We start from the raw sequence: 27448 nt of genomic DNA on the forward strand, positions 1-27448 counted from the left end.
TGGTTGGTAATAATCTGTGAACTAAGAAGGACTTGGTGGGATATATTTTAAAGACTTTTCGTGTCATATGAAGCATCCACTTTTTAGAAATGCATCTAAAAACCTGGACCTACGTGTATGTGCCCTATACTGAAACTATACCTCTAACACTTTATGATCTTCCGAATAAACAGTATTAGCCTCTCAACAGATATAATGAAGCTTTGCTTAAATAATTAAAAAACCCTTTAAAGAAACATTTAACTCTTCATTCGTGTCCGTTTAGTTAGGATAGGTTCAACACTGGTATTACGTTTATCCTGCCAAATAATAAAGTGCTTTCTGACTTGAGGTATGAGCAGCTGTTATTTTAATTTACATTCAGTTAATTCTGTTGTGTGGGTTCTAATTTCAACAAGAAAGCCTTCAATTTATCAATGTTCTGTGGCTCATATCTTCAATAGATTAAATATATCAATTACCATGGAAGAGGTATTCTCGTAGAATTAATTAAACTGTTACTAAAAATTAATTGGCCAGTACTTTTTGATAATTAAATCTTCTTTTAATTGCTTTATCCCTTTAGAAAATGATGTAAATACAGGTTGTTAGGAACTGTTTACATTAATTATGCTAATCAAGATGGTAGGGATTGAGGGCTGCAGATAAAGAGGAACCTGTATTTTCCAGAATGGTGAGAAATTTTAAATGAACGTCTATTATTTTGCTTGCAGCATATCAGCAGCTATCAGTTGTCCTATGATTCCTTTAGTGGTGATATCCCAACCAAATAACATGTGTGGTTTGGCATTAAAAACCTCTATATCAGGAGTACTAGACTGATTCCTCCGTGCAGCAATTGAGAGCAGCAGTGGGAGGATGCAGAGGTCAAGGAAACAAACCATCTAATTAATTTAATTTTGCAAATTCTTTTAATCTTGCTTAAGTATTTCAAAGCAAAAATAAAATGTACAAGCACGCCTGAGCCTGAGATGTGAGCAGGGATTTCAGCAACCATGTGTAAGGACAACAAGATAAAGGACTGGCTTAGGATGGAGAAAGGAAATCTGATTATTTAGGGAGGAAGAGACTTGAACATCAGGGATGAAAAACAGATCCCAGAACTGCTGGAGGAAAGTAAGTGAGAGTTAGGTGTTAGCAGGGGGATGGAATAAAAAAAAAAAGGAAGAGAGAGTTAGAGGAAAAATAAAATATTATATAATGAGTATTAAAATTCAACATCTGTGAGACCTAGACACCGGACTGGGAAAAAGTAACAAATTGGTTCTAGTCTTGGCTCTTTCAGTGACCTTGGATAAGTCATTTAACCTCTTTGTAGCTCAGTTTCCCTCTATGTAAAATGGGATAACATTTACCTGTCTCACTTTTATAAAGTGCACTAATAATTATGCTGGGATGATGACTTGTAAGATTTTGATTTATTCACATCTGTTAGGCATAATGATCAATATTTTCAGTTTCAAAGGGTATAGTATGGTAGTGCCAGTTAAGCACCAGGTCATATGACCGCTTTAGCCAATCACAGTCCAGGATTTTAAACCCAATTTTATAATTGCTGAGCGTAGTCTAAATTATACATATTTAGTGGAGCACAATACATTAATTAGAATGAAAAGCATGCCATCTAGGTCTTTGGAAAGCATGGAATCTAGGTCTATTTGCTCAATATCTGTACTGTGGGCTGAATTTCAAGCATCCTAATCAGCAACGAGTAACAAAATGTGGAAAAAGTATCCCAAACATGTGACTTTAATTTTTGAATGGACACAAAATGGAACCTCTTTCTTCACAAGTATATCAAGGCATTAAATGAGACACAGTATATGCAAATAATATTTAAAATAGCAGGCAGAGGCATCAATGTCTGGATTCTCCCACAAGGTTTGTGCATAAGTGAAATGAGATACTGTGAGGTTCCACTATATCCATGAAATTTGTGAAATATTTTTAAATGACTTCTCCTGTCACCATAACACATGCATTTGTATTGTGTTTGTCAAACACCACAAGACAATGCAAACATTAACAGAACATATTAATATGATCAAATTTAGCATGCACATAAATGGTAACAGAAATATGCTAGTCAAATGTGTGCATATTTGGCAAGGTTGTATTACTGTCACCAATGTGTCATTTAGTGGTTCAAGGAGAGTTGTGCCTGCTTAGGCCAGGGTTAAATTTGGTCTCAGGAGTATTGTGTAAGATACAATATTACCAAAACTCCCTGTCTTCAAAAATCACAAGACAACCATTCCCCAGACAAGAAAATCTTAAAAATCATTAATATTATTTTAAAATTGCCTACATTTTGGGTTGGATTTCTGACTACCAAACTCCTTACAGAAAGCATCCTGCCTCCTTTGCATATGTGTCTGTGGTCTGTGGTCACCAGCTCAGAGCCAATTGTAGGATTGTTGTATAACTTGTACTTTCTTTTCCATACCCACTGGATCCCAAATTAATGCAAATCACACTACTTCGATACTTACATCTATTTTACACCCAATTTACACACCATGTGTAATATTTACCGTGACAGATACTGCAATCCCATGCAGTATCTTTGAGGACCACTGTATTAAATTTATAAATGGTTTACATATGATTATGTTCTACTCCATGGGGAAGGGTTACCATAGCTCCTACAGGAACTAAAAATAGTGTGTGTGGGGGATTAAGGTGAATCACTGAGACTAAACAGCTCCAGAGATGTTACACCCTCTGGGGTAATTTGCATATACTGGTTCTGCTTAAAACTGGGTTTTCCAGAGACTAAGAAACAAGGAAAGGGCTTGTGATATAAAAGGATGAGCTTGAACTAACTCATGGCCTTTCTGATCAGCCAGATAGATAGGATCTTCAGTCCAAGGGGGGCCCCAACCCTTGTGGTCTACTGGGGCCCTATATGACTGAAGAATGAGTCTTGGTATGTTTAGTGTGTGTTTAAACCTTTGCAATGTTTCAATAACTTTTCTTCACTTTTACCTTAAGAATAAATGTGCTTACTTAGAAAGAGATGTGTGGTCACTTGGAATTGCTGGCAATACACTGTTCATAGCCCTTGGAGAGAAAGCAATGCACAGGCACTGACCTTTAGGCAGACTGGCTTGCTGGGGATATCACAGTGGAAGGCAGGAATTCATGCAACCTTGAAACTACCACTCAGAAGGGGGGTTCCTGCCCAGAGGCAGGTGATAGGTCTCTGGTTTCCAGCTGACTTGACAGTCCTGGAACGGACCAGAGAGGTGGCAGATACAGCTGCAGTTATCCTGAAACTGTGACATCATTTACCTCACCACTGATTTTGGCACAGAGACTTCTACAGGACAGGCAGGTAATTAATCCAGACTGCATGTGACTGCTTTAAAGCCACAGAGTGCATTATTCCCCAGTGATATTTTACACAAACAAATTAACATTTTTTGACTATAAAGAAAATAAGACACAGCCAAATAAAATAAGAGAGGAAAAAGTAAGTCTTTGGTTGTCTAAAATGAAGAAAGCATCCCAGGCCCCAAATTTGGTTCTATATTTTGGCCTTCCAGCCTTTTCTAAACATTGAAATAACTTTCATGAAAGTTCACTCAAAAGGTTTCCTGGCCATGTGCAAAAAGCATGCAAAATATTTAGAAAAAATGTGAGGAGTTTTAAACATTTAACCTTACTATCCTATGCATTATTGAACTGCTTAAGAACCTCTTTGCTGAACACCAAGCTTTCAAAGCACACCAGAATCACTGTGGTGATAAGGTCTGAATTCAAAACCTGAAGTCCCATGATCCATGCAAATTAGCAAACATCCACTTACCAATTCTCTTGGACCATATGGCTCACAGAAAGTGACAGCACTGCCATGCATAATTACACCGCACTGCTCTCCAACCTCACAGTTACTACATTCAAACCTGCAGGAAAATCAGAACACATCAAGCTGAAAATTATAAATCATACATCTGGGGCTGTAAGAACCTGCTAAACTGCTAAAAGAAGAACGTTTGATTTTGACACTCAGACAAATGGAACTATTTAGTTATCCCAACATTGAATTTAAAGGGCAATCATGCATGATAGATGTCTCTATTTAGGAGGGACAAAACCTAAATTTCTGAAAAATGTTTACTTCCCCATCCCACTACTGTCCCTCAAAAAAGCTCTGACAGATTTGAAAGAAGTGCCCCTACTTTATTTTCAAATGTGCTCCTAAGTATGGTTTTCCAGCTTAATTTTCTCTGGGGCTATATTCCTTTCATAATATTGACAACTCACTTAATAAACTATATACAAACCCAACATCATACAATCAACAACTTATTTCCATTGCAGAACAAACCAATGGGGAACTGTTAAAACTGGACAGGTTGTGTATGTCAGATAGTGTCATTGTGAGTTATTAAAGATTATGTGGCTACTGATACCTCTTAGGTCTAGAGCTAACTGATCTTTTGCTTTGCTTGCCAAACTGAAAAATTGAAAAAAAAAATAATTTCAGGTTGACCAAAAACAGTTTTTGGGTGAACCAAAACAGCTGGGTTGAATGAAACATTATCTTTCACAGAAAACATTTTTTTCAGTTATTATGTAGCATTTTTTCAAAGACTAAAAGCATGGGGCTTATTTATGGTGTTTCTAGGCAATTGCCTTGGTCATAGTAAACGATGTAACAAAAGGAAACAACAACTAAGGTCACATGCATTTCAAACATTAGCATACTATCAATAGACCATTTTAAACATGTTTCCTGGAGTTGTTTTGTAACACTGGACTCATTTAGTCATCGACTATAATAGATCTTATTTAAATATTTCATATTCTTGCTAACAATACACTGTTACTCATTTTTAAAAAAAGGCAACCCTGGCAATTACAGGCCAATAAGCCTAAATTCAATACTAGGCAAATTGTTTGAAACTATAGTAAAGAACAGAATTATCAGACACATAGACGAATATGATTTGTTGGGCAATAGTCAACATGGCTTGTGCAAAGGAAAATGCCTCACCAATCTATTAGAATTCTTTGAGGGGTCTACAAACATGTGGACGAGGGTGATCAAGTGGATATAGTGTACTGGGACTTTCAGAAAGCCTTTAAGGTCCCTCACCAAAGGCTCTTAAGCAAATAACCAGTCATGGGATAAGAGGAATGGCCCTCTCATGGACCAGTAACTGGTTAAAAGACAGAAAACAAAAGGTAGGAATAAATAGTCAGTTTTCAGAATGCAAAGAGGTAGATAGTGGTGTTCTCCAGGGATCTGTACAGTGACCTGTGCTGTTCAACATATTCATAAATGATCTGGAAATAGGGGTAAGCAGTGAGATGGCATTTGCAGATTATACAAAATTACTCAAGACAGTTTAACCCAAGGTTGACTGTGAAATGTTAAAAAGGAATCCCACTAAACTAGGTAATTGGGTGACAAAATGGCAGGTAATTTCAAGTAATGTACATTGGAAAACAATACCAACTATACATACAAAATGATGGGGTCTAACTTAGCTGTTACCATTCAAGAAAGAGATTTTGGGGTCAATGTGGATAGTTATCTGAAAACATCTGCTCAATGTGCAGTGTCACTCAAAACAGCTAACCAAATGTTAGGAATCATTAGGAAAGGGATAGATAATCAGACAGAAAATACCATAATGCCCCTATATACATCCCTGGTATGCCCACAGCTTGAATTCTGGGTGCAGTTCTAGTCACCCCATCTCAAAAAAGATATATTAGAATTGTAAAAGGTAGAGAGAAGAGCAACAACAATGATTAAGGGTATGGAACAGTTTCTGTATGAGGAGAGATTAAAAAGATTGGGACTTTTCAGCTTGGAAAAGAGATGACTAAGAGGGGATATGATAGAGGTCTATAAAATCATGACTAGTGTGGCAAAAGTGAATAAGGAAGTGAATAAGTGTCTGTGGTCTGTGGTTACCTGCTCAGAACCAATTGTTGTATAACTTATACTTTGTTTTCCATACCCAATGGATATTTACTCCTTCACATAAAACAAGCACCAGCGGTCACCCAAAAAAACTAATAGCAGGTTTAAAACAAACAAAAGGAAATACTTCTTCACACTATGCATACAGTCAACCTGTGAAACTAGTTGCCAGGGGATGCTGTGAATGTTAGAACTATAACTGGGTTCAAAAGAGAACTAGAAAAGTTCCTGGAAGATAGGCCCATCAGTGGTTATTAACCAAGACGGTCAGGGATGCAAACCCATGCTCTGGTCCCTACACGCTGATTGCCAGAAGCTGGTATTGGACAACGGGATGGATCACTTAATGATTGCTTGTTCTGTTCATTCCCTCTGAAGTACCTGGCATTGGCCACTGGATATTGGGCTAGATGCATCATTGGTCTGACCCAGTTTGGCTGTTCTTAAATATTAGAACAAAAATAAGCATAAAGAAAATCTGAAATAGGTCTAATAAAGTGCAGCTTGGCCAATTAATCACACATCTCCCTACCTCTGAGATTTGTTGCTTTAATCCTAGGACTTCAAATTGGGCCTGATACTATGAGACTCTGAGGTCCTTTTGGGAGGTGCTGATTGTCCTTTGAGGATCTGGAGTGCTAGTGTAACCCACATGCCTAATAGGGAGATATGTCTTGAAGAGATTTATGGGAGAGGGTAGGAATGAGTTGTGTCTGGATCATTGTTGCTAGGCAGATGCACAATTAGCTCTCCACACTCAGAAGTTTCTGGAATTGGGTGAGGCAGTTTTGGGTATGCTCAGTAGGTTCCCTGTTGCTGGACTCAAATTCCATGAGGCATCTGTGGGTTGGGAGAAGCTAAGCCACAGAAGCAGAAAGCAGGCTGTTTTCCCCCTAACTCTAAAGCATTTTGCAGCAGGTTAATTATATTAACCCTACAAAAGGGAAACCCCCAATAATAAATGGAGATATACCTATCTCATAGAACTAGAAGGGACCCTGAGAGGTCATTGAGTCCAGTCCCCTGCCTTCACTAACAGGACCAAGTACTGTCCCTGACATATGTTTGCCCCAGATCCCTAAATGGCCTCTTTAAGGATTGAACTCTCAACCCTGGGTTTCGGAGGCCAATGTTCAAACCACTGAGCTATCCCTCTCCCTACAGTGGTAATTATAGAAAAGGAAAATTGGGAAGGGAAACTTATTTCTTTTATTTTACTTTTATAATTGGAATGTTATTTGATTTTAGCCAAACTAATTTAGTTAAATTGTCTCAGTGTGATTCACCAACTCTTCTCTTATTTAAATATGATGATGGGGAAAGAATCACTTTCATATTGCTATTCTTAGTTTGTATTTTTCTTGTAACAAGTTTTTTTCCCCTATATACTTCAACTGAGTGGTAGGTTAATTAGTTATCTGACTAGTTAACTGAATGATTTCAGCAGAGGAGGAGGAAGAGTCTGCATGGAATCCAGTTGGAAGTTTCTAGAAGAGACTGGAAGACAAGAGAAGAGAAGATATTGTTGCAGTGCTTCTGACTGAACAGACTGCATAGATTTTGGTGATCCAAGACTGTAACTGAGACTCACGTGAACTCAACCTAAGCTTTTGGGAACTCTGAGTTACTTCTCCCTGTGTTTCTCTAGCAACTGACCTGTTTAGATTTAATTTGTTTTCTTTATGTATGTTTACGTGTAACTGAGGAGTTAATGTATGTGGATTATAAAGTAGCCTTATGTTGTAGAAATTAAGTTATTATTTTTCTGTTTCCTTATCATTATAAGATTTTATGAAGTTGGTACTTAAGAATTAAGTTACGGTAATTCCTTTTTTTCTTTTTGGACTTAATTGTAGGGAGGTTGACCCTGTGCACTCCTTGCTGAAAATCCTCAGTGACTGAATTCTGGGTCTCCATGTGCATTACTATGGAAGTTGGTTTTAGGCAGTAGGAGAAAGGCACTGAAGTAAACTCTAGCCCACCAAAGGTTACAAATGCACCTGAACAGACAGGGACTTGAGGATTGCTCAGAGCTCACCTGATTTCTTTTTGAGGAATATTGCAGCAGTTACTTATGAAATAATTTAGTGTTATTGAATATTGTTATTGAATTTGTACACTGTATTAATATTGTTAAGATAATGGAAACTTGTGCACAATTTGGGTTAGATCACTATAGGACCATTTTGATCAGTGAGGTGTCCCCTTATTGTACAGCAGAAGTTAAGAGGGCTGTTAGAAATTTTGGTCATGTGACTAATATGAGGCAGGTGAACAAAAATATATGATATTTTTTGAATTTGAAGACCCTGTTTCTGTGAAACACATAGGGAGGAACTGTATGTTGTGGAAGCTAGAGCAGAAATGGGATGAGACTCGTATTCATTTTCAGGTTTTGCCATTTATATCCACTGGTTCTGTGCCCAGAGTACCTCAGTGCAGGGATCAGGGATATTCTCTGTATTTTGACACAGGATTCAAGATTGGGACACAGGATGTGGTTACACCTGTGGGTGATAGATAGACTAGGTGGTTAACAGATGCTACACCTGTTACGGACGGAGGTCCAGTAGGAATCTCTACGCCTGCTGAGAGTCTCCCTCTTGACATGCAACATCTTTGTTAGACCAGGTGCTGAAATGTACCAGTGGAACAGTGACTAATGTGGAATTTAAACTGAAATGTTTTTTGGGTAATTCACCCAGACCCCGTGTAGAAATAGATTATTTTAACTGGTGAGCATAAGTCAAAGTGATATTGAAGATAGTGAAATTTCTGACATGTGTCCAAACCATCGCAGTCGTCTTTCTTGATTCTTTTGTAACAGCTTTATTTCTTGCCCTAGCCATTTTTTCTCTCTTCATTTTTTATTTTTGTACTCTTTAAACTCTCAAGTATTCTCTTCCGCCAGGTTCTAGTTCTTTGTCTCAAGGTTTGATCTTTACCTCTTTCTCTTGTCTTCCAATTGTCATATTTTTTTTCTTCTCTCTTTTTATCTTCAAGCCAAATTTTCTGCTTTCCCAATCTACCTTGTCATTTATTCTCTGTAAATCCTCCTTGGCCAATGCAGTGAGGTCAATATCACCTGCGAATCTAAAGTTATGCTCTGTCCTACCACATAATATGACTCCTCCTGTTTCATCTCTCAATGCTACAGCCATTACTGCCCCCAGTACTCAGTTAAACAAATCTGGTGATAGCATGCATCCTTGTCTAACTCCTGTGGTCATCCTGAACCATTCCATCCATTTCTTGTGTACTCTCACCTTATACACTGTCTTGTTGTAGATATTTTCTGTCAGCTTGATCAGTTTTTTGGGCATGTCATACATTCTTATAACTTGCTACAACTCTTTCTGATAAATGCTATTGAAAGCCATCTTGAAGTCCATAAAGTAGTTGCAACAGGTTCAGTTGTGTTCTATGTACTTCTCCAATATCTGTATTATCACAAATAACTGATCTGTTGTACTTCATCCTGGTCTGTATCCTGCCTGTTCCTCTGTAAGTGCCACATCTACCTATCTCTTCATTCGCCTCAGCAATGTCTTGGTGAATGCTTCTCCCAGCACATTTGGTAATCTGATTCCTTTGTAGTTCCTGCATTCACTTTTACCTCCTTTTTTATAGACTGGTTCTATTATCACCTTCCTCGATTCATTTGGCATTTGCTCTTGTTCGTAAATCTTGCTGGACAGCTTGTGCATCACCTTTACTATATGTTCCTCACCTGCGTGCAGCAGCTCTGTGGTTGTCAATTCCCAGCACCTTTTTCTTTTTCAAACTTTCTATCAGGATCTTTATTTCTTCTAAGAATTTTGATATCTGCTGTCCCTCATTTGTGCTGGGAAGTTTCTCCAGGACCACTTCAACCTACTCTGGTTCTGCACATTGTACAGCTGTTCAAAATTTCGTTCCATTGCTTATTCTTTGATTGTTCATCCTCAATTACTTGTCCATGATTGTTTTTCATCGCTGACATCTTCACCTCATATGTCTCATTCAGTTCTCTTATCTTGTGATACAACTGTGTTGTACTTCTCTTCACACAATTTTCTGCTTCGCGTATCCAGGTGTTTGTCTCTCTCTGCTTTCTGTTTTATCTCTTTGGTCAGCCTTTTGTACTCATCTCTTAGACTTACACCCTCCTATTCTCCTTCATCATCCTACGCTTGTCATGCAACTGCAGCACTTCAACCATTATCCAATTGGTTTCTTTGTAGTCCAATACTTGTTCAGTCACTCTCGTAATCCCACTTTATATACTATTACATGTCTCGTCAACAGTCATTTCTTCTTTCACCAGAGATTTGCTGAGGACTTCACATATACTTGTACTATTATAGCTGCACTGGATTTGATACTGAATCTCGCCTTCAACATATCAGTAGATAAATGCCATAAGAGGCTGGCTTACCTTTGGCTTTAGAACCAATGCAACTCTGTCCTGGCATCCACCATTTTCTTTTCTTGATGTCATTATCCTATGTTCATCATGATACAATTCTCCTTCCCAACTCATTTTGCATAGACTGATGATTTCTCATAATGTTCAACTTATGCATCATTACCACAAGTGCTTCAGCCTGGATCAACTTGTGAGCAGGCATAACGCTATCCCAACAGATGGCTATAAGCACAGTTGGCAAAAAGACTGTCCATGAGCATCACATGGAGTTGTTTATGGCACAGTAGTTAAGACATTCAAATTGCTGTCTGTTCTGAGTTATGGGCCAGTGAAAACAAGCTATCCGGCTATTGATGGATCCACTTCCTATATACATATATATACATATATATATAAAATGCTTGTTCATCCACATGAAGACAGTTCTGAGTCCTGGTGAATTGGTGGTTAGTGTTTCATGCAGCCGCACATTGTCATTTATCAGTTCTTCTGGCTTCCCATGAGAACTCTCCTGAGGTAACTGAAATAAGGTTCTTTATTGTAGCTGACTTTCTGAAGAACAGAACAACTTTGTGAGAACACAGTGCCCTGCAGATTTATGAGTGTTAAGATGTACTGAGTGATTGATGTTATATTTTCAGATGCTTTTTCTGGATGTGGTGAATTATTGATTGGATTTGTTATTCTCAATCTCTTCACATTTGGCCCTGGATCAATTCATTGTAGGGCTGGCTTTGTTTCACCAAAGTCCATTACAGGAGTCAAAGATGACCTCATCTCCCCTTAAGGTCAGGTTCAGTTCTGTTTTCCAAAACAATGTGAGATATTATACAAGAAAGTAGTTTTTCCTCTATACAATCACATTAAGGTACTCTTAGCAATTCATATTGCTGCAGCTTAATAAATCATTATGACGGAATAATTATGTAAGCTGGTGCAACTCCTATTGACTTCATTATGATTCCTGTCCACTTACACCAGGGTTGAATTTGGCTTATAATTTTATTTTTCTTTAAAATGCAGGGAAGGAGTGTATGAGGGGAAGTCAGAGTATTATCAGGAGAAAGGCATAGGAAGGGAAGGTAGAGAATATTTGTTTTGTGTCTTTCCAATGATTCTTCTGAAAAAGAATGTATCATGTCTATGGATTCCAGCATGCGTAGAAGATAGGAATAAGAAAAAATCAATTTTAGGGGACTTTTGGACATTTTTGACCAGCTTGGAGTGGTGTCATATCTATAATAATAGTACATTAGTGTCCACAAAATACACAGATCAAACTGTTTTCTTTATTTGTGAGTTTCATTATTCCATTCCATAATAAAAATAAGACAATCCAGAAGCTATCAGTATATTCGGGAAATTAACAGAAGCCAGACTGAGCATCAGGAATCCTGATACGTTTTCATTACTCTTTACTGTTCTATGACCTTGGGTAAGTTACTAAAGTGAAAATTTCCCCCAAGTGTCCACTAATATTGAGTTTCTTGATTTCTGGGTGCCTAATTTAAAGCATATAGGGGCCCATTATTGGGGTGCTAAGCACCTACAGCTCCATTTGAAGTCAGTGAAAGCTACAGGTGCTCGGTATCTATGAAAATCAGATTCTAAGTGTTTCAAGTTTAAGATCCCAAAATTAGTGCACCCAGAATTAGCAGACACTTCTGAAAATTTTGGCTTAAACATCTCTTGTGGCTCAGTATCACACATTTCTAAGATTGGGATAATACTAACCTGACTTGGAGGGTTATCTTGAGACTTAATGAATATTAATCGAGTACTTCAAAATTCTCATAAGAGATTTACTATAAAAGAGAAAAGTAGTATTACCCTTCTCAATTAAAGTCACGTGGTTTCTGACTGCATCCAGATTACCAAGAAAATCCATCATTCAGTCAGTCACTGCTGATCACATACTAAATATATTTATGTACAATTTGGATAAACTGACAGAGATATTGTGACACAAAGTTCTTCTGTAGACAACTTGTTTTAAATAACAAAATCATTTCCGTTTATATCAACTTCATGTAACTTCATGTAACCTCAGCAAAGTAAATGTATTATGCCATTTTTGCTCAACTACGTTGCTGATATGATTATTCTACTTGATTATAAGCATTATTTTTATTTTCTGTCCCCATGTTTTTGTTTTTCATAGCTCAGCTCCTACATGAACCCTTGCTATGTATGTATAGCAGGGCAGCATTGTCTATAAATATAGTGTAAGGAATACTCATGCACGAGTAAGAGGATAAGCTAGATGACCTAACTGGTCTTTTCTCTCTCTAATTTCTAAGATACTATGAATATAAAGTGGTTCAGCTGCTCAGATACTTTTCTTCCGTAATCTCATCTGTGAAATATATTGTGAAGAACTCTGGATAGCTGTCCTCCTAATAATCATTCATCTTCTTTAGGATTATTTTCTCATAAGAAGTATGAGTAATCCTGATCCCAAATCTTCATGTTCCATTTGAAATATATTGCTCCAGAGTTAATTGCTCAGCAGCTTGACAGAAATATATGGACAGTAAAATAATTGATGTGTATTTCTCTAGATCATCGTTATCCTCTTGCATGTATAGAAATAAGAACGCTCCAATTTGCTGTGCTTCATTTCCTCTTGGTGCAAACAGTAATGCTAATTCCTTATACCATTTGTACTGTCCTAGCTAGGTGTGTCCCTTTGCATAGTCTTAGCTACTTCCTTGCCTTATGTCTTCATTCAACTTTCTCTTCATTTCTTTTGCTTGGTGTCACTATTGATACATGTTCATCTAGATGTCTTTTCTGCAGAGCTCACATTGCTTTCCTCTGCTCTCTACAAATGCCTATGTTCATTTCTTCTCTTTTCTCATTGTGCTGAAGGACAAACATCTGTTGATACCTTGTCCCCATTTGTCATCTTGTTTTCTACCAGCTCCTTGTTTCCTTCTAGATTACACTAGATTGCTGACATTATATTGCCTCATGTCTTCTATGATCCTAGAAATGTAACGGGGATAAACATCTCAAATTGTCACATAAATCTTTTTGAAGTTTCATTCTTGGCTTTACTGCAATTTGGAGATCGTTTTAGGACCTTTGTCTCCTTTCACAGAACTTTCATCCACCTCTTCGCCACTGGAAATATCACAATACCTGAACACTTCATTTCTCACAGGCTATGGATAAGAGTTGGAGTCTGTTTCTTAGTGATTGATTTCATATGCTCAGCTTTTCTTCATGTCATCTTCTAAGAGGGTTTTTTTTTTTAGTAAGTGATTGCTGTTATGAGTGTTGATGGGATTTGAGATGAAACACAGTTTCATGCTGGTAATGAGAGCTGCTGGACTTGAGCCAGTAGCAGCTTTTATTTTAAATCATTTTTTAATTTACTGAATGTACCCATGAGTATGCTGCTTATTTTGAGCAGCCTACTGTTTGAATGAGAACTTTTGTACAGCACAGGATAGATCACTGACAGCAGGTGTTCTTGACTAATTTATAGATCGTAGAGGTTTTTCCTCTCTCCAGTTTTCTTGTGTTGAAGTTAAAGCATTGCTCTTAAGTTAACAAAAAATGTTGTTCTGGATCTGCTTTCTAATTTGGTAGCCTGTTCTGGTTATTTAGCACTTTGCTATAACATTCTCCTCAGGGAAAGTTCGAATGTTGTGCCATAGGGTCACTATCACTGCTATAAAGAGTACACAAATACTAGCTGTAACGTCCCTTATTTAGTCTTGGTGTGCGTATAGAAATTTATCTTACTTGCACTATCCCTTTCCAACACATGTGAGGAGATATAAATCAATAGGCAGTAACAGCCAGATCAGTCCAATGCTCCAGGATAAAATACAGTTATTTCATGTGAGGCTTCTACAAGTGAGGAAGTGACATGCTCAATTTCTACAAGGTCTCATAAAATTAGACACACATAGCCATGAAATGGCCTATCTGTGCACTTGTACTATGCATCCCTGGCTGCAGTTGTACATGCCACGAAGGCACTCTGGATGGCTGGGGCAGCATCAAGCACATCCAAGTCAGAGTTGCTATTTAGGGATTTGGGAAGAATAGAGAATAGAAAGCATGATAAACCTCTTTTCATCTTTACACAAATAATGGCTACAACTAATTATTAGTGGGGCTTAGTCTCACTAGCCCCTAGTGACCAGCCCCCACTAGAGTATCCTGTGCATGCAAGGCAGCTGCTACTACATTCTGAGCAGAGCAAATCAGGGAAAGAATGGGACTGGAAATACTGCAGTTGCAGTTACAGCAATTGTTTGTGATAAAGAGAGGATCTCACCAGCTGCCGGGGAAAAATGCGATTTTAGGGTAGTTGGCATAAACGGTTAGTAATCCCTGACTTAACTCCAGCTACACAGTCAAGGAAGAATGAGCTTTCTGAATTAAGCAGGTCTTCACTGAAGGGAGTGTCTCTGGAGAAATCCTCTATGCAGCAAAGTGCAGGATATCTTACAAGAATTACTCTTTTCCCCTTACATTTTTTCTAACTTAATTTATTGTTGCTGAAAGGTGTCAGGCTTATTATTATTATTTGTAGTTGTACCAAAAGGCCTGTGAAGGATCAGGGCCCATTGGACAGATGTATTGTATGAGATAGACATCACAATGAAGACTAGAGTCCTTTATCCAAATATCAGCTATGGCACTAGTGCAAAGTCCCAACACACTGACACACCAATATGTCTCAAGGTTATTAGAGGGACCAAATCTAGGGGACTGGAGTTCAGTCCATGGCCTGTCTGTTGAGACTTCTAAGAAGCAAGGATGAATTTATGAATAGGGCCCACCCAGTGAATAAATAAGTTATGGAGGCTCCCAGTAGCTAGGCCCTCTGTGAGTGATGAGACATCTGTTGGGGAAATAATGCCTTCTCTCATTTCTTTCCTTTAAGTCTATTTAACACACTGAAACTAAAATTATCTTCATTGCCTGCTACTCTGTATCCCATTATAAAGCCCCTGATCTATCCATTCCCATGAAAAATGAGATATTTATATGTTGAGATTCAAGATTCTCATTGCATCTGCCCAGAATTCTAAAGGAGAACATACAAAATGTAACAAAAAGAAAAAAAGATAGCATTAGAAAAAATATCTGCAACAGACAGATATCTGTGAAATTCTTATAAACTACAATCTGGATACATAAAAAGGTAAAACTCTGAAAGATGTCGACAGGAGGAAAACAACACATAGCAGACTGTAATAAAAAAAGAAAAATTAAGTCAGATCACCAACAGGGAAAATATACTTCAGAACCAGCCATAAACACAAATAGAACTAAAGCAATCACTGTTCATCAGATAAAAAGCAGAATTTGAATTGCATGAAAGAAGCTTTGCATTTGTCAGGAGTTTCATTGAACAAAACAAGTTAACCCACCAAAATATTTCTCTGTCTTGAAGGAAACACAACCTATAAGGTGAGTAGTATTAACTGAATGGGGCGGTAAATGGCAGGGACCGTTATTAATAATCCCATCCAAATAAAGGACTGGAGGGAGGAAGGGGCAGCCAAGCTAATTGCTGGTGCCCCCTGGTGGCGGATGTCCAATGCAGGTACTCCATAGGGAGGGGATACAGTGATCAGATAAGTGGTTTGATAAAGGATTTAAAGGAGCTGTTTGTTAAATAAGCGGAATGGGGGTGGGTGTGTTGGGGTGCTGAGACTGGCATGGCCGTGAACCAACCCACCCCCGCTCCCTTTATAGCCCACTTTAACCCTCATTTCAGGGGGGATGGTAAGGTCCCAGCAGTGGGTTGGCTGGGGACCAGGATGGAAAAAAATTAGGGGAGGCTGACGGAAGCCCCCAGGTAGCTATTGAAATGATCATGGAGTTACCTGCACTATACACTTTTATCTGCCAGGTAGTTGCAGACATCTAATAATAAAGTTAACGCCTAATTAAACCACATCCAGTGTATCCTGTCTTTATTCTGGTACAGCTGGACAATGTTCATACTTAAAATCTTTCTCCTAAGACTGATATTATAATATAGGATATTAGCTTGTACCCAGGAGAATTATAGTTTACTGGGTTGTGCTAGTGCCATGATTCCCTTTGGTATCATAGTGTGGCCCTGATAGTGTGGTAATGCTGCTCCCAATCTTCCTCTCCTGGTTCCATATAAATACCTGTTTACCGGATAGTGGGTTTGTGACATTACATGAAAGACATCCCTTTAACAAGTCATTATTAAGTGACAGAATTGTGACATTACAATGGCTTAATGAAGCTGTGTTTGTACCTGTAGAGGTTGAGGGATGAGGGACACATGAGACTATTTTATATAGATAAATATATATAACATTTTGTTATGTATCAATACAGTAGTTTGCCCTTGTCAAGAGTGATCTTGCAATCTAAGAATATTTGCATGTTAGTGCCTATGGTGTACTGTAAAATGGGAATTTATAATGGAGTCTTGTGGCTTTAAGAGCCAAAGTGCAGTAGCAGTATCTCTGGGATACACTTGTAAAAGAGAGCTTTATTAATAATTGCTGATTTGTTCCCAGTTATAAGGTAGATATACAATTGTTATAATTACTTACCTCATTTGAAGTTACAGTGTGAATCATCTCAATGTCATCCATCTCACATTTATCTTTGCATAAATGTCATCATTATGTATAGAGAGACAAGGTCAGGGAGGTAATATCTTCTACTGGACCAACAGAAGTCACACGCTTAGCCACTCCCTCAGAAGTTGGTCCTAAAAAGATATTACCTCACCCACCTTGTCTCTTTAATATCCTGGGATCGACCTGGCTACAGCTACACTGCATAACATTGTGCATACACATCTAGACAAATTCTGGTCCCACTCAAGGTAATAGGAAAAACTCCCATTAACTTCAGTGGGAGAAGGATTTGCTTGATTATGGGTAATGATGTTGCATCTGTTTAAAACTATGTTTTTTATTTCACACAAAATATAAACTGAACTTTAAATTACTAAGGATACAGTGACACCACTCAAAGGAAGAATAATTTGGTGGCTACGGCACTGGGCTATGACTCAGGAGAGCCGGGTTCAGTTTGCAGCTCTGCCACAGATGTCCTTGGTAAGTCACTTAATCTCTCAATACCTGAGTTCCACACCTGTATAATGGGGATTGTACAGCCTTTCTCCCACCATTTGGGTGAAATTCTGGCTCTGTTGAAGTCAATGTTAATTTGCCATTGATTGCCATTGGGGTTAAGATTTCACCTTTTGTCTTTTTAGTTTATATAAATTGTGATCCTGCAAAGACCAAAACACTTATTTAACTTTGCATACTTTGAGTAGTCCCACTGAAGTCACCTAGGTGCTACCATAATACAAATACATAACCGTAATAATAATCAAAGCATATTCACTTCCTAAAACAAATGTAAAGGGAAGGAGAGACCTGAAACTTACCACATACTGGGATTCAATTCTAGCTGATGATAAGAGTCAAAGTCATCTCGTAGGATAATGCTGTCACTATGCATTTCAGCTAAAAAAAAGAAATAAAGCACTGTAGGAAAGAATTCCAGTGTAATGGTCCATTTTGCTAACCAAACCTGACAATGTATTGCCTTACCTAGAGCAAAAGTATTTCAGAATTGTAATGTAAAAAGAACAAACCTAATAAATCAAACATCAGCTTTAAGCATATAAGTGTTGTAATGCAGGATTTTCTGGGGAAAAGTTTCTTATGGTAGTGGTCTGGTCTCAATTCATTCACTCTGGATGTAACATAAACAGATTTTATAGGATTCAAAACAAATGTTTTAAGGGACTGTGCTCCAAACTCCCCTTCACACTGAATCTTGTTTCTAAATACAGAGTTGGAAAAATTCCTGCATTGACAGAGAGATGGACTAGATCAGGGGTAGGTAACCTATGGCACACGCGCCAAAGGCGGCATGCTAGCTGATTTTCACACTGCCTGGGTCCTGGCCACCGGTCTGGGGGGCTCTGCATTTTAATTTAATTTTAAATGAAGCTTCTTAAACATTTTAAAAATCTTATTTACTTTACATACAACAATAGTTTAGTTATATATTATAGACGTATAGAAAGAGACCTTCTAAAAACGTTAAAATGTATTACTGGCACGCGAAACCTTAAATTAGAGTGAATAAATGAAAACTTGGCACACCACTTCTGAAAACTTGCCGACCCCTGGACTAGATGATCTAACACAGGGGTGGCCAACCTGAGCCTGAGAAGGAGCCAGAATTTACCAATGTACATTGCCAAAGAGCCCCAGTAATACGTCAGCAACCCCCATCAGCCTTCTCCCACCCCCGCCACCTCCAGCACACCGGCAGCCCTGCCAATCAGCACTTTGCCCTCCTGCTTGCTGCAATCAACTGTTTTGCAGTGTACAGGTGGCTCTGTGATGGAGGGGGGAGGAGCAAGGGTGAAGCAGGCTCAGGGGAGGGGACAGGAAGGGGTGGGAGCCTTGGGGTAAGGGCTGGAGTGGGGGCAGGGCCTGAGGTTGAGCAGTGGAAAGTTGGCACCTGTAGCTCCAGCCCCAGAGTCAGCACCTATGCAAAGAGCAGCATATTAACTTCTGAAGAACTGCATGCGGCTCCGGAGCCACAGGTTGGCCACCCTGATCTAACAGGTATTTTACATCTCTAATGTCCATAGACTTGACTCTGGCATGACACAAGTTATTCAACAGTGTAAATCCACTGAGTTCAATGGAGTTACTCTGGATTACATCAGAGTAAGTAAGATCAGAATCAGAATCCATGATTTTTAGTCTCCTGTGAAGGTACTTAGGAGTATATTAATAGCTAGTGATGTAAATTTTTTTTTACACATTGCTCTATAAGCATTGAACACCAGTTTTTCCCCTAGATTTGCTTTGTGGACCAAATACAGTATATTTCTGCCCAAATCAAACTCTCTGTGGTTTTCAGCCTTTATGTTTACCGTTTCTCTTCTGTCATTTTGGAAAAGTTATGCTGACATAAATGGACAGATATCCTTGATACCCTTTGTCATGCTGAATAGTGTAGTACTCCACAGATAGTCCCACTGAAGTGAATGAGACCACAGTGGAATACAGTACTACTCAGCAGGAGCAAGGGTATCAGAATCCGGCCCAAACTGATAAACACATGATGGAAAAGCCTTCGATGCATTCCCACATTTTAAACGTTTTGGAAATGATAAGCCTGATCCTGACATCACAAGGTTTTACATCAGTATAACTCCAATCACTTCAGCGGTATTATTCCTGATTAACATTTGCGCAAATGAGATCATAATTAGACTCTGTGGGCATATCCAAAAATACTTTTTTTAAAGCCAGCAACAAATAAGTATGATCACTGGAGAGTACTGAACATTGGGGGACACAGCCTTATAGTCATGGAGGTCTCTCTTTTTTAAGCTCTATTTGAGGTCTTGACAGGCACAGAGTGACACCATCTCTCAACCGTGTTAAACAGAACACACAAAACTAGTCAGAAAATAATCTGTTTTGATATTCAGTCAGATCAGGAATTCAACTAGAACACAGAACAATTGTATCTTTTTCTATTTGTTTTCATAGCACATAAAGCCAGACAGTGGCCTATTGCTCCTGTGCTGACATAAAAGAGTAATAAGCAGGCTAATGTGCCCCTTACTCCCTTGTGCCAGTGTGTTATGCCACATGGATTGGAAGGAGTGGGAGTGGACGGAGTCTTGTCTACCCTTCCCACAATTTACCCAGCAACACAGTTAATGCAGCAGGTTAGGAGTTGTACGCTTCCTCATGTATAGATCTTTTGTAGTTCGCTCCCTCCCTGAAGCAGCAGGAAGAACAGGTGCACAATCTTCCTACCGGGCTGCTCCAGGGATGGTGCACGAGCACAGTATCTCTTACTACAGGCTAAATCATAAACTGATAATCTAGCCTATAATTAGAGAGGAAAGTTATGAGACACAATGTATTCATGCTGCAAGAACTCAGAGCCAATAAGCAAGTGGCAATGAAAAAATCATGATAAATAGCAAACCAACCAGAACTAGATTTAATTTGATCCCTTTTAAATGAGTCTCATATTTATTTGAATTTCCCCAAAGCAACAATTTCTATGTGACTTTACAGGTTATTTATGTATAAAAAAACTAGTGATTTCAAGTTATGACAATAATAGTAAACACTTTTAGCACATACCTAGATGAGGATGCAATGAGGCTTCTGTTGGAGCTGAGGAAAATAAAGACATATAATATGTGAATTTTGATTAAAATAGGAATTAAATACTGTATTTAAATTCTGTACAGTGTAAAATATCTTGTAATAGCATACATATTATTAAGTCAATTATACTGAAGTTTTAATTTATGAAGAACAGGGTATAAATTAAATAATATGATAAAAACAAACATCTAGAAAATGATGGTAGAATTGTTCTCTACTTAAAAGAAAAGTCAATAAGTACACTAAATAACAGTTACAAGCAGTTTTACCTGTAGACAAAGAGAGAATATTTTTAATGTGGGGCTAGGAGACATAACTAGAAATAATTGGAAGATATTAATACAGGAAAACATTAAGTTGACTATCAACAAAAAATTCCCGAGATTGAGATCTGTTAGATTATGGAATAGTTGCCCATGATAAGAAGCAAAAAAACGCACTCTTGGGTCATTTAAACTTCACTATACTGTACAAAGAATTGCAAAATAATATTATAAGGGCTGACTTTGGCCCTGATTCAGCAAAACACGCAATAATACGTTTAACATTAAGTAAGTGCTTAAGTGCTTTGCAGAATTATGTCCTTCATAGGTCTTTTCCATCTGTGATTTCCATCATACAATAAAATATATTTTAAAAATCCAGTGCATGGTTGTGGCCTATGTGAAATTTAAAAATTTTATGAGATTTTGATCTTTTACTAACACTATGTAATGATAATCCAAAACTAAACCAGAGAAGATTCAGCATTTGTTCCTCCTACCACAGAGACAGACTAGGCAGCTGAATCTGAGCATTCTTATCCAGAAAGCATGTAGAAAACTCCTTGCAGAGAAGAAGAGCTTGACTCTTACTATAGAAATGTCCTGAATTAACCAAGTTGTTCAGCACATGGAAAAATTTTGCAGATTGGGACTTTGCTGATACAATGGTAGAGGAAAATCAATCTTTCTTCATTTGCTGTACAGATATGGTATGGATTAAAAAACACTTTATGCTATAAATGGTCAGACTCAGAACAAGACTTGTAAAAGCAGCAAAGAGTCCTGTGGCACCTTATAGACTAACAGACGTTTTGGAGCATGAGCTTTCGTGGGTGAATACCCACTTCGTCGGATGCACCCACGAAAGCTCATGCTCCAAAACGTCTGTTAGTCTACAAGGTGCCACAGGACTCTTTGCTACTTTTACAGATCCAGACTAACACGGCTACCCTCTGATACTTGAGAACAAGACTTCTGTCACTGACATTGTAGCCATTTTCTTTCCCACATCATTAGATGCAGGATCATCAGTAGATAATAAATACCTGTGAGGACACAGCTGGGGAAGCGGATGTTTAGAAGCCACTGTATTGCTGGTCACTGACACAAGATTATGATAATGTAGTATTAGGCCATTGATGTAGTGATCAATTGGCTGAGCAGGATTTCTCCCCAGTGTCATCTGAATTTAAACAGGTCATTAGCTATTGAGAGCAAACCAATAAAATGGGTTCTGTGCTCCAAGTAGAGAGATAGACCCTAAACTGAAAATGAAGATAGGAGGCCTAATTCTCATTCACTGTTAGGCTATGTCTACACTGCAAAGTGAAGGTGTGATTGTAACATGGATAGGCATACCCATGTTAACTTTAATTTAGCTATGGCCTGCTAAACCCAGGGTTGTGAGTTCAGTCTCTGAGGGGGCCACTTGGGGATCTGGGGCAAAATCAGTACTTGGTCCTGCTAGTGAAGGCAGAGGGCTGGACTTGATGACCTTTCAGGGTCCCTTCCAGTTCTATGAGATAGGTATATCTCCTTATATTATATTATATAATATTTATATTACATTATATTATTAATAACAACAGTGGATGTGGTGGTACAGGCTTCCACACGAGCTAAAAACCAGACTAACAAGCCCTCCAGGGACCCTTTGCAGTGTAGACATACTCTAAAGCTCCTGTTAATGAGCCTTATTGTAAATGAGAATGCAGCCATGATGTCTTGAAAAATGTTGTATTGAAAAAAAATTATGCTATCTTAAATTATGTAAATAGTAAAAAGGTAGCCTAGGCTCAATCCTGCAAACCTCAAGGCTACATCTACACTTGAAGCTGGGAGTGTGATTCCCAGCTCAAATGCCCATACTTGTGCAATCTTAGTGTCTAAAAATAGTAATGTAGTCAAGGTAGCATGGGCAGCGGTGAGTGGTGTCATGGGCTAGTTGACTGTACCCCATTGGTACATACTCAGAGCAGCGAGCCCATGCCACTGCCTGCTGGTGCCTGCATTACCTGCAGCTACATTACTGTTCTTAGTGCACTAGCTCAATGAGAGCTATCACAAGTATGTCTACTCAAACTGGGAATCATACCCCAAGCTCCAAGTGTAAACATAGCCTTAAACGCATAAATCCCATTGACTTTGGTGTATCTCTTTGTGTGTGGACAAGGAATTCAGGATTAGGTTCCTAAGAGGCTCAATAAAATAAAAGCACAGGCTTTTCAATTATATACACAACACACTGCAAAACAAATCTAGTTGTAACAATGGACTGCCCATTAAACCAAACTGATGATAATTATGCATATTAGCACAACTAATTATTAATTTCAAAAACAAAATGTGGAGTTAGACAAACACTAAATGTAGAACAAAATACTTTTGTGACAAATAAACATTGTTGAGGGGGACTACATTTACCACTTCTCTACTGTATCCAAATGCTTATGTATTTTTGCCTCAGGTATCCCTTCACCTAATTTGTCATTCAAATTCCTCAGCTAAAGATGACAAATTACACAAGGGCTATGAATTTACCATTTAATGAGTGATGAACCTAGACTTTCATCTCCCCAGGAATAATTTCTTTATTACATTTTATATTTTATTGCAATACAGCACTGTTTTGACCTTCAGGTATTATAATTAAGGTCCCAAAATGTTATAAATTTGGAGCATCACACAGAATTGATTGTAGTGGTTTTCTAGCTATTCTCAAATCTTCCCTTTTTATCAGTCCAAAGGATTACTTATTTTAAAGCAATGTAAATTATACGCAGGCTGATACTGCACAGCTGAGAGGCATATTAAGTCTCCTCAAGTCATTTCACTAAAGTTCAACAAAATAGCATATGCTCCAAAACAAAGTAATAATATAGAACCATGAAAAATTCCTACTTATTTTTTCAAAGTATCATAAACTATAATAAACTTGACAAATGAGAGGGAAAAAAAGAGTATTTAATATTTATTTAAAAGTGTGATTCTCAGTTAACAAATCCCCCTCAGACCCTTCAAGTGGGTAGCTTGAAACGTATATGGCATATGTGTGTGGATTAAAAATGCATATAGCTTCGATGGGGATGGCATTCTCTTTTTTAAAAACTATGTAAATGAGTTGATTATACATTATTTAAATAATAATTAATATAAATAATAAATAGTCATAGTGCCTAGATAGTGCTTTACCACACATGAATTGTGCCATGCAAAGAATAGAGTCACACTGCCCAATAGTGCTTAGGTGTGAGCAGGTACAATACAGAACAATACAAGGAAAAGGAGGAGGCTTGCCATACAATGATCGGTAACCTTTTCCAAGTGTAGGGGGCAGCATTGCAGAAGGCACATAGTAAGGAGTGATTGAAGGAGAGAAAGGAAACTGTGCTGCAATCATGAACAACACGAAAGGAATAAAAGGGAGTGGTGGAGCCAATGAAGTCAAATATATAAGAGAGGACAGAATTACAGAGTCCTTTGAATTAACAGTTTGAATTTTATGTGGACAACAAGTGGAAGCCAGCACAAAGACACAAGTAAGGGGAAGATGTTATTACATCATCAGGAAAGGAACCAGTGTTTTGGATGAACAGGAGAGAAGAGAAATGGGAAAGGGGAGATAAGATAGTGAGAAACTGCAGTAGCTGACATGTTAGCTAAATAAAAGTCAGCACTACCCAGAACTGAACTGCTAACATAACACAAATTAAATGTGACTATGTCCCACCAGTGCAGACTAGAGACACCTGAAAGTGGGTAGGCAAAAATGACATGTACAGGAAGGTTCAGAGCCTGTCTACAGCAGCAAGTAAACATCAGAGTGTATATAACTCAAAACAGGCTAGGCAAAGCCTACTATAAGGAGCCGCCCATAATCCTCGCTTTTACAAGCAAAATCCTCAGTAAACGAATGGACTTTGTGCTGAGCTTTTATAGCTAACAAATTTAGACTCTGTTAGATCAAAAGGGGAAGTGAGGTACTGGGTCATCAGCTCTTCTAGGAAAATGTCTTGCCCAGAATTTCAAATCCAGGGACTGTTAGCTGCAGCACATCAGTTCCTCACAAAGGGGCATATGAATAGATGCTCATGGTATGTTGTGAAGAATATGTAAGATGCTAATCTCCCTCTTTTTTTCTCTAGCAGTCTGACGAAGAACAAAATAAAAAAAATAATTATTTTTTTCAGACTGCAGCCAATATTTTCTATTTACTATAAACAACTGTTTAAATACTGAGGTTGAACCTTTCCCTCCAGATTATGTTGCCTTAGGATTGCTTTACTCGCATGGACACACAAGTCAAGGAACTCTGTGTCATTTCTGAACTCAAGCCCTCCGTGTAGTTTTATAAAATACTAAAGTGTGCCTAGAAAAGCCTCCAATTTATGTTTCAATGTACGAAAAAATCAGCCTATCGAGCACATCTTGCGTAAATATCGTAGAAAGTGACTGGAAGAAAATAGAAAAATGAGAATTTGGGCTGAATCTCAGGATAAACTTCCCTACAGTGATATCTCTAAAGAGTAGGCTCCTTAAGGAATCAGTGGAAACCCCATAATGTGTGACATTTAACACTAGATTGGACAAAGCTAGAAATTATGCATCAAAGGGACAATTCTGCACTGGCAGGGAATAATCTGTTTCCATCTCTAATTTCTATGGTCCTATGACTAAGGCTGCAAGTTTGTCATGGAGGTCACGGAAATCACACATTCTGTGACTTTCCGTAACCTTCGTGACTTCTGCTGTGGCTGGTGCGGATGGCTCAGGGGCCACCTGAGCAGCTCAGGCAGCCCCTGGGCCAGCTGCACCGACCAGTCCTGGGGCAGTCTTGGGCCACTGTGCCCCTCTCCCCCAGCAGCAGCAGGAGTTTGGGTGGGGGACTCAGGGCTGGGGATTGGGATGTGTGAGGGAGGAAGGGCTCTGGGCGGTGCTTACTTTGGAGGCTCTGCACGCTGCCTCTGCCTGCAGGCATCGCCCCTACAGCTCCCATTGGCCGCAGTTCCTGGCCAATGGGAGTTGTGGAGCCAGCACTTGGGGTGGAGCCAGCACACAGAGCTGCCTGGCTGCGCCTCCGCCTAGGAGCTGAGCGATGTCACCACTTCCGAGGAGGCCCAGAGTCTGGTAGGGAGCCTGCCAGCCCTGCCAACCCCCGCTCCCCTGCAGCACCCATGGCACCCCCGGGCTGCCTCCCCACCTCAAAATTTAGTCAGGGGTATATAGTACAAGTCATGGACAGGTCATGGGCTGTGAATTTTTGTTTACTGCCTGTGACCTGTCTGTGACTTTTACTAAAAATACCCATGACAAACATAGCCTTATCTATGACACTTCTCTAGTTAGCTGCAACTACATTAGCCACTCCTCTAATCCACTGATACTCTCCTTATTCCAGAGTACTATACTATTAGCTATCTTTACAAAATCTTTACTATTTCTATACTGTACTATCCTACCCCGTCTAGAGCTATGTAATGTAATTCAGCAGGTCTAATCCTTTGCCAGCATGATTTTGCTTTGGCAAGTGTTTATTAATGTATTAGTTTTACTCCACCGTAATCAAGGAAACATGTTTTTTTGGCTAACTTCTTTTAAAGAAATAAACCTCCTGCAAAAGACGGGGTGTGACGGCAAATGCTTTGGAGTTGGGAAGAAGCTAGGCCTGGTGACACCATCCAATCTCAGATCTCAGCCCACATCTCTGAGTCTTCACCTAGGAGTTGCACTGTCAGCGCAAACAACATATCCAGAACTGTACTCCAGTGCTACACTCTTGAAATTCCGCCACTGTTCACAGCAATACTATCTTCCCAGGCCCCTGCAACTCCCGCTCTCTCTTGCCCTGCACATGAAGGCCATGTCTAGATCTTGTCAATTCTTCCCCACATTTCCAAAATCCAACCTTTTCTTTCTGTTCACATAGTGAAAACACTGATCCAGGCTTTCATCATCTCCCATCTTGATTACTGTAACCTTTGTACAGCACCTAGCATAATAGGCTTCTGGTTCATGACTAGGGCTTGTAGGTGTTACAATAATAACAATAACAATAACAATTCATTATGGTTTCTCCAACATCTCCAATCATGTTCTTCTAGTTCACTCAAAACACAGCTACTAATACCGTCTTCCCAGCTCATCATTCTGACAATGGCAGCCTCCTCTTTGAATCCCTCTAGTTGCTTCCTATTTTCTACCCCCCATCAAATTAAAGTTTCTTGTCCTCACCTTCACGGCTCTACATAACTCTACCACTCACAGCTCCGTTCTGTTTGTTTCATTCTCTTGATCAAATATTCGGCTACATCTTCCTATAAAAAGCTGAACATAAAAACATTCCCAAACTCATCAAAAATATCTGCAGTTCTGTCTGATGCTTAAAGGGGCTTATCTCATGGGATTTCCCCTTATTTATGAATCTGCATGATGCAGCTCTGATTTTGGAATATTTCTTTTGGATTGACCACAGATATACTTTTTGGCCAGTTTTCCACTGTCTCTTCTAGCATGAAAATGGGATTGTTGGGAGTGTATACATAAAACTCAGAGTCAGTGTAAATGCAGAAGTTCCTTTGCTTTTCCACCATAAGTGATGAACACCCACTTCAGCACCAAGTATTTTAATGAAGGGTGTTCAGTGTAG

At 38.8% G+C, this 27448-nt stretch overlaps 1 protein-coding gene across 1 annotated transcript in view; it reads right to left on the bottom strand.

The window, feature by feature from the left end:
• The window catches only part of RELN (reelin), a 473567-nt gene that overhangs the window by 253835 nt on the left and 192284 nt on the right, over window positions 1–27448 (bottom strand). Inside the window, exons 5-7 of the mRNA XM_045031243.1 lie at window positions 20513–20545; window positions 17767–17845; window positions 3812–3908 (exon numbers count right to left, since the gene is read on the bottom strand). Of these exons, the coding sequence (XP_044887178.1) occupies window positions 3812–3908; window positions 17767–17845; window positions 20513–20545 (209 nt within the window). The remainder of the gene's footprint in view (window positions 1–3811; window positions 3909–17766; window positions 17846–20512; window positions 20546–27448) is intronic.

The sequence above is a fragment of the Mauremys mutica genome, chromosome 1, assembly GCF_020497125.1.
Source record: "Mauremys mutica isolate MM-2020 ecotype Southern chromosome 1, ASM2049712v1, whole genome shotgun sequence".
Lineage (NCBI taxonomy): Eukaryota > Metazoa > Chordata > Testudines > Geoemydidae > Mauremys > Mauremys mutica.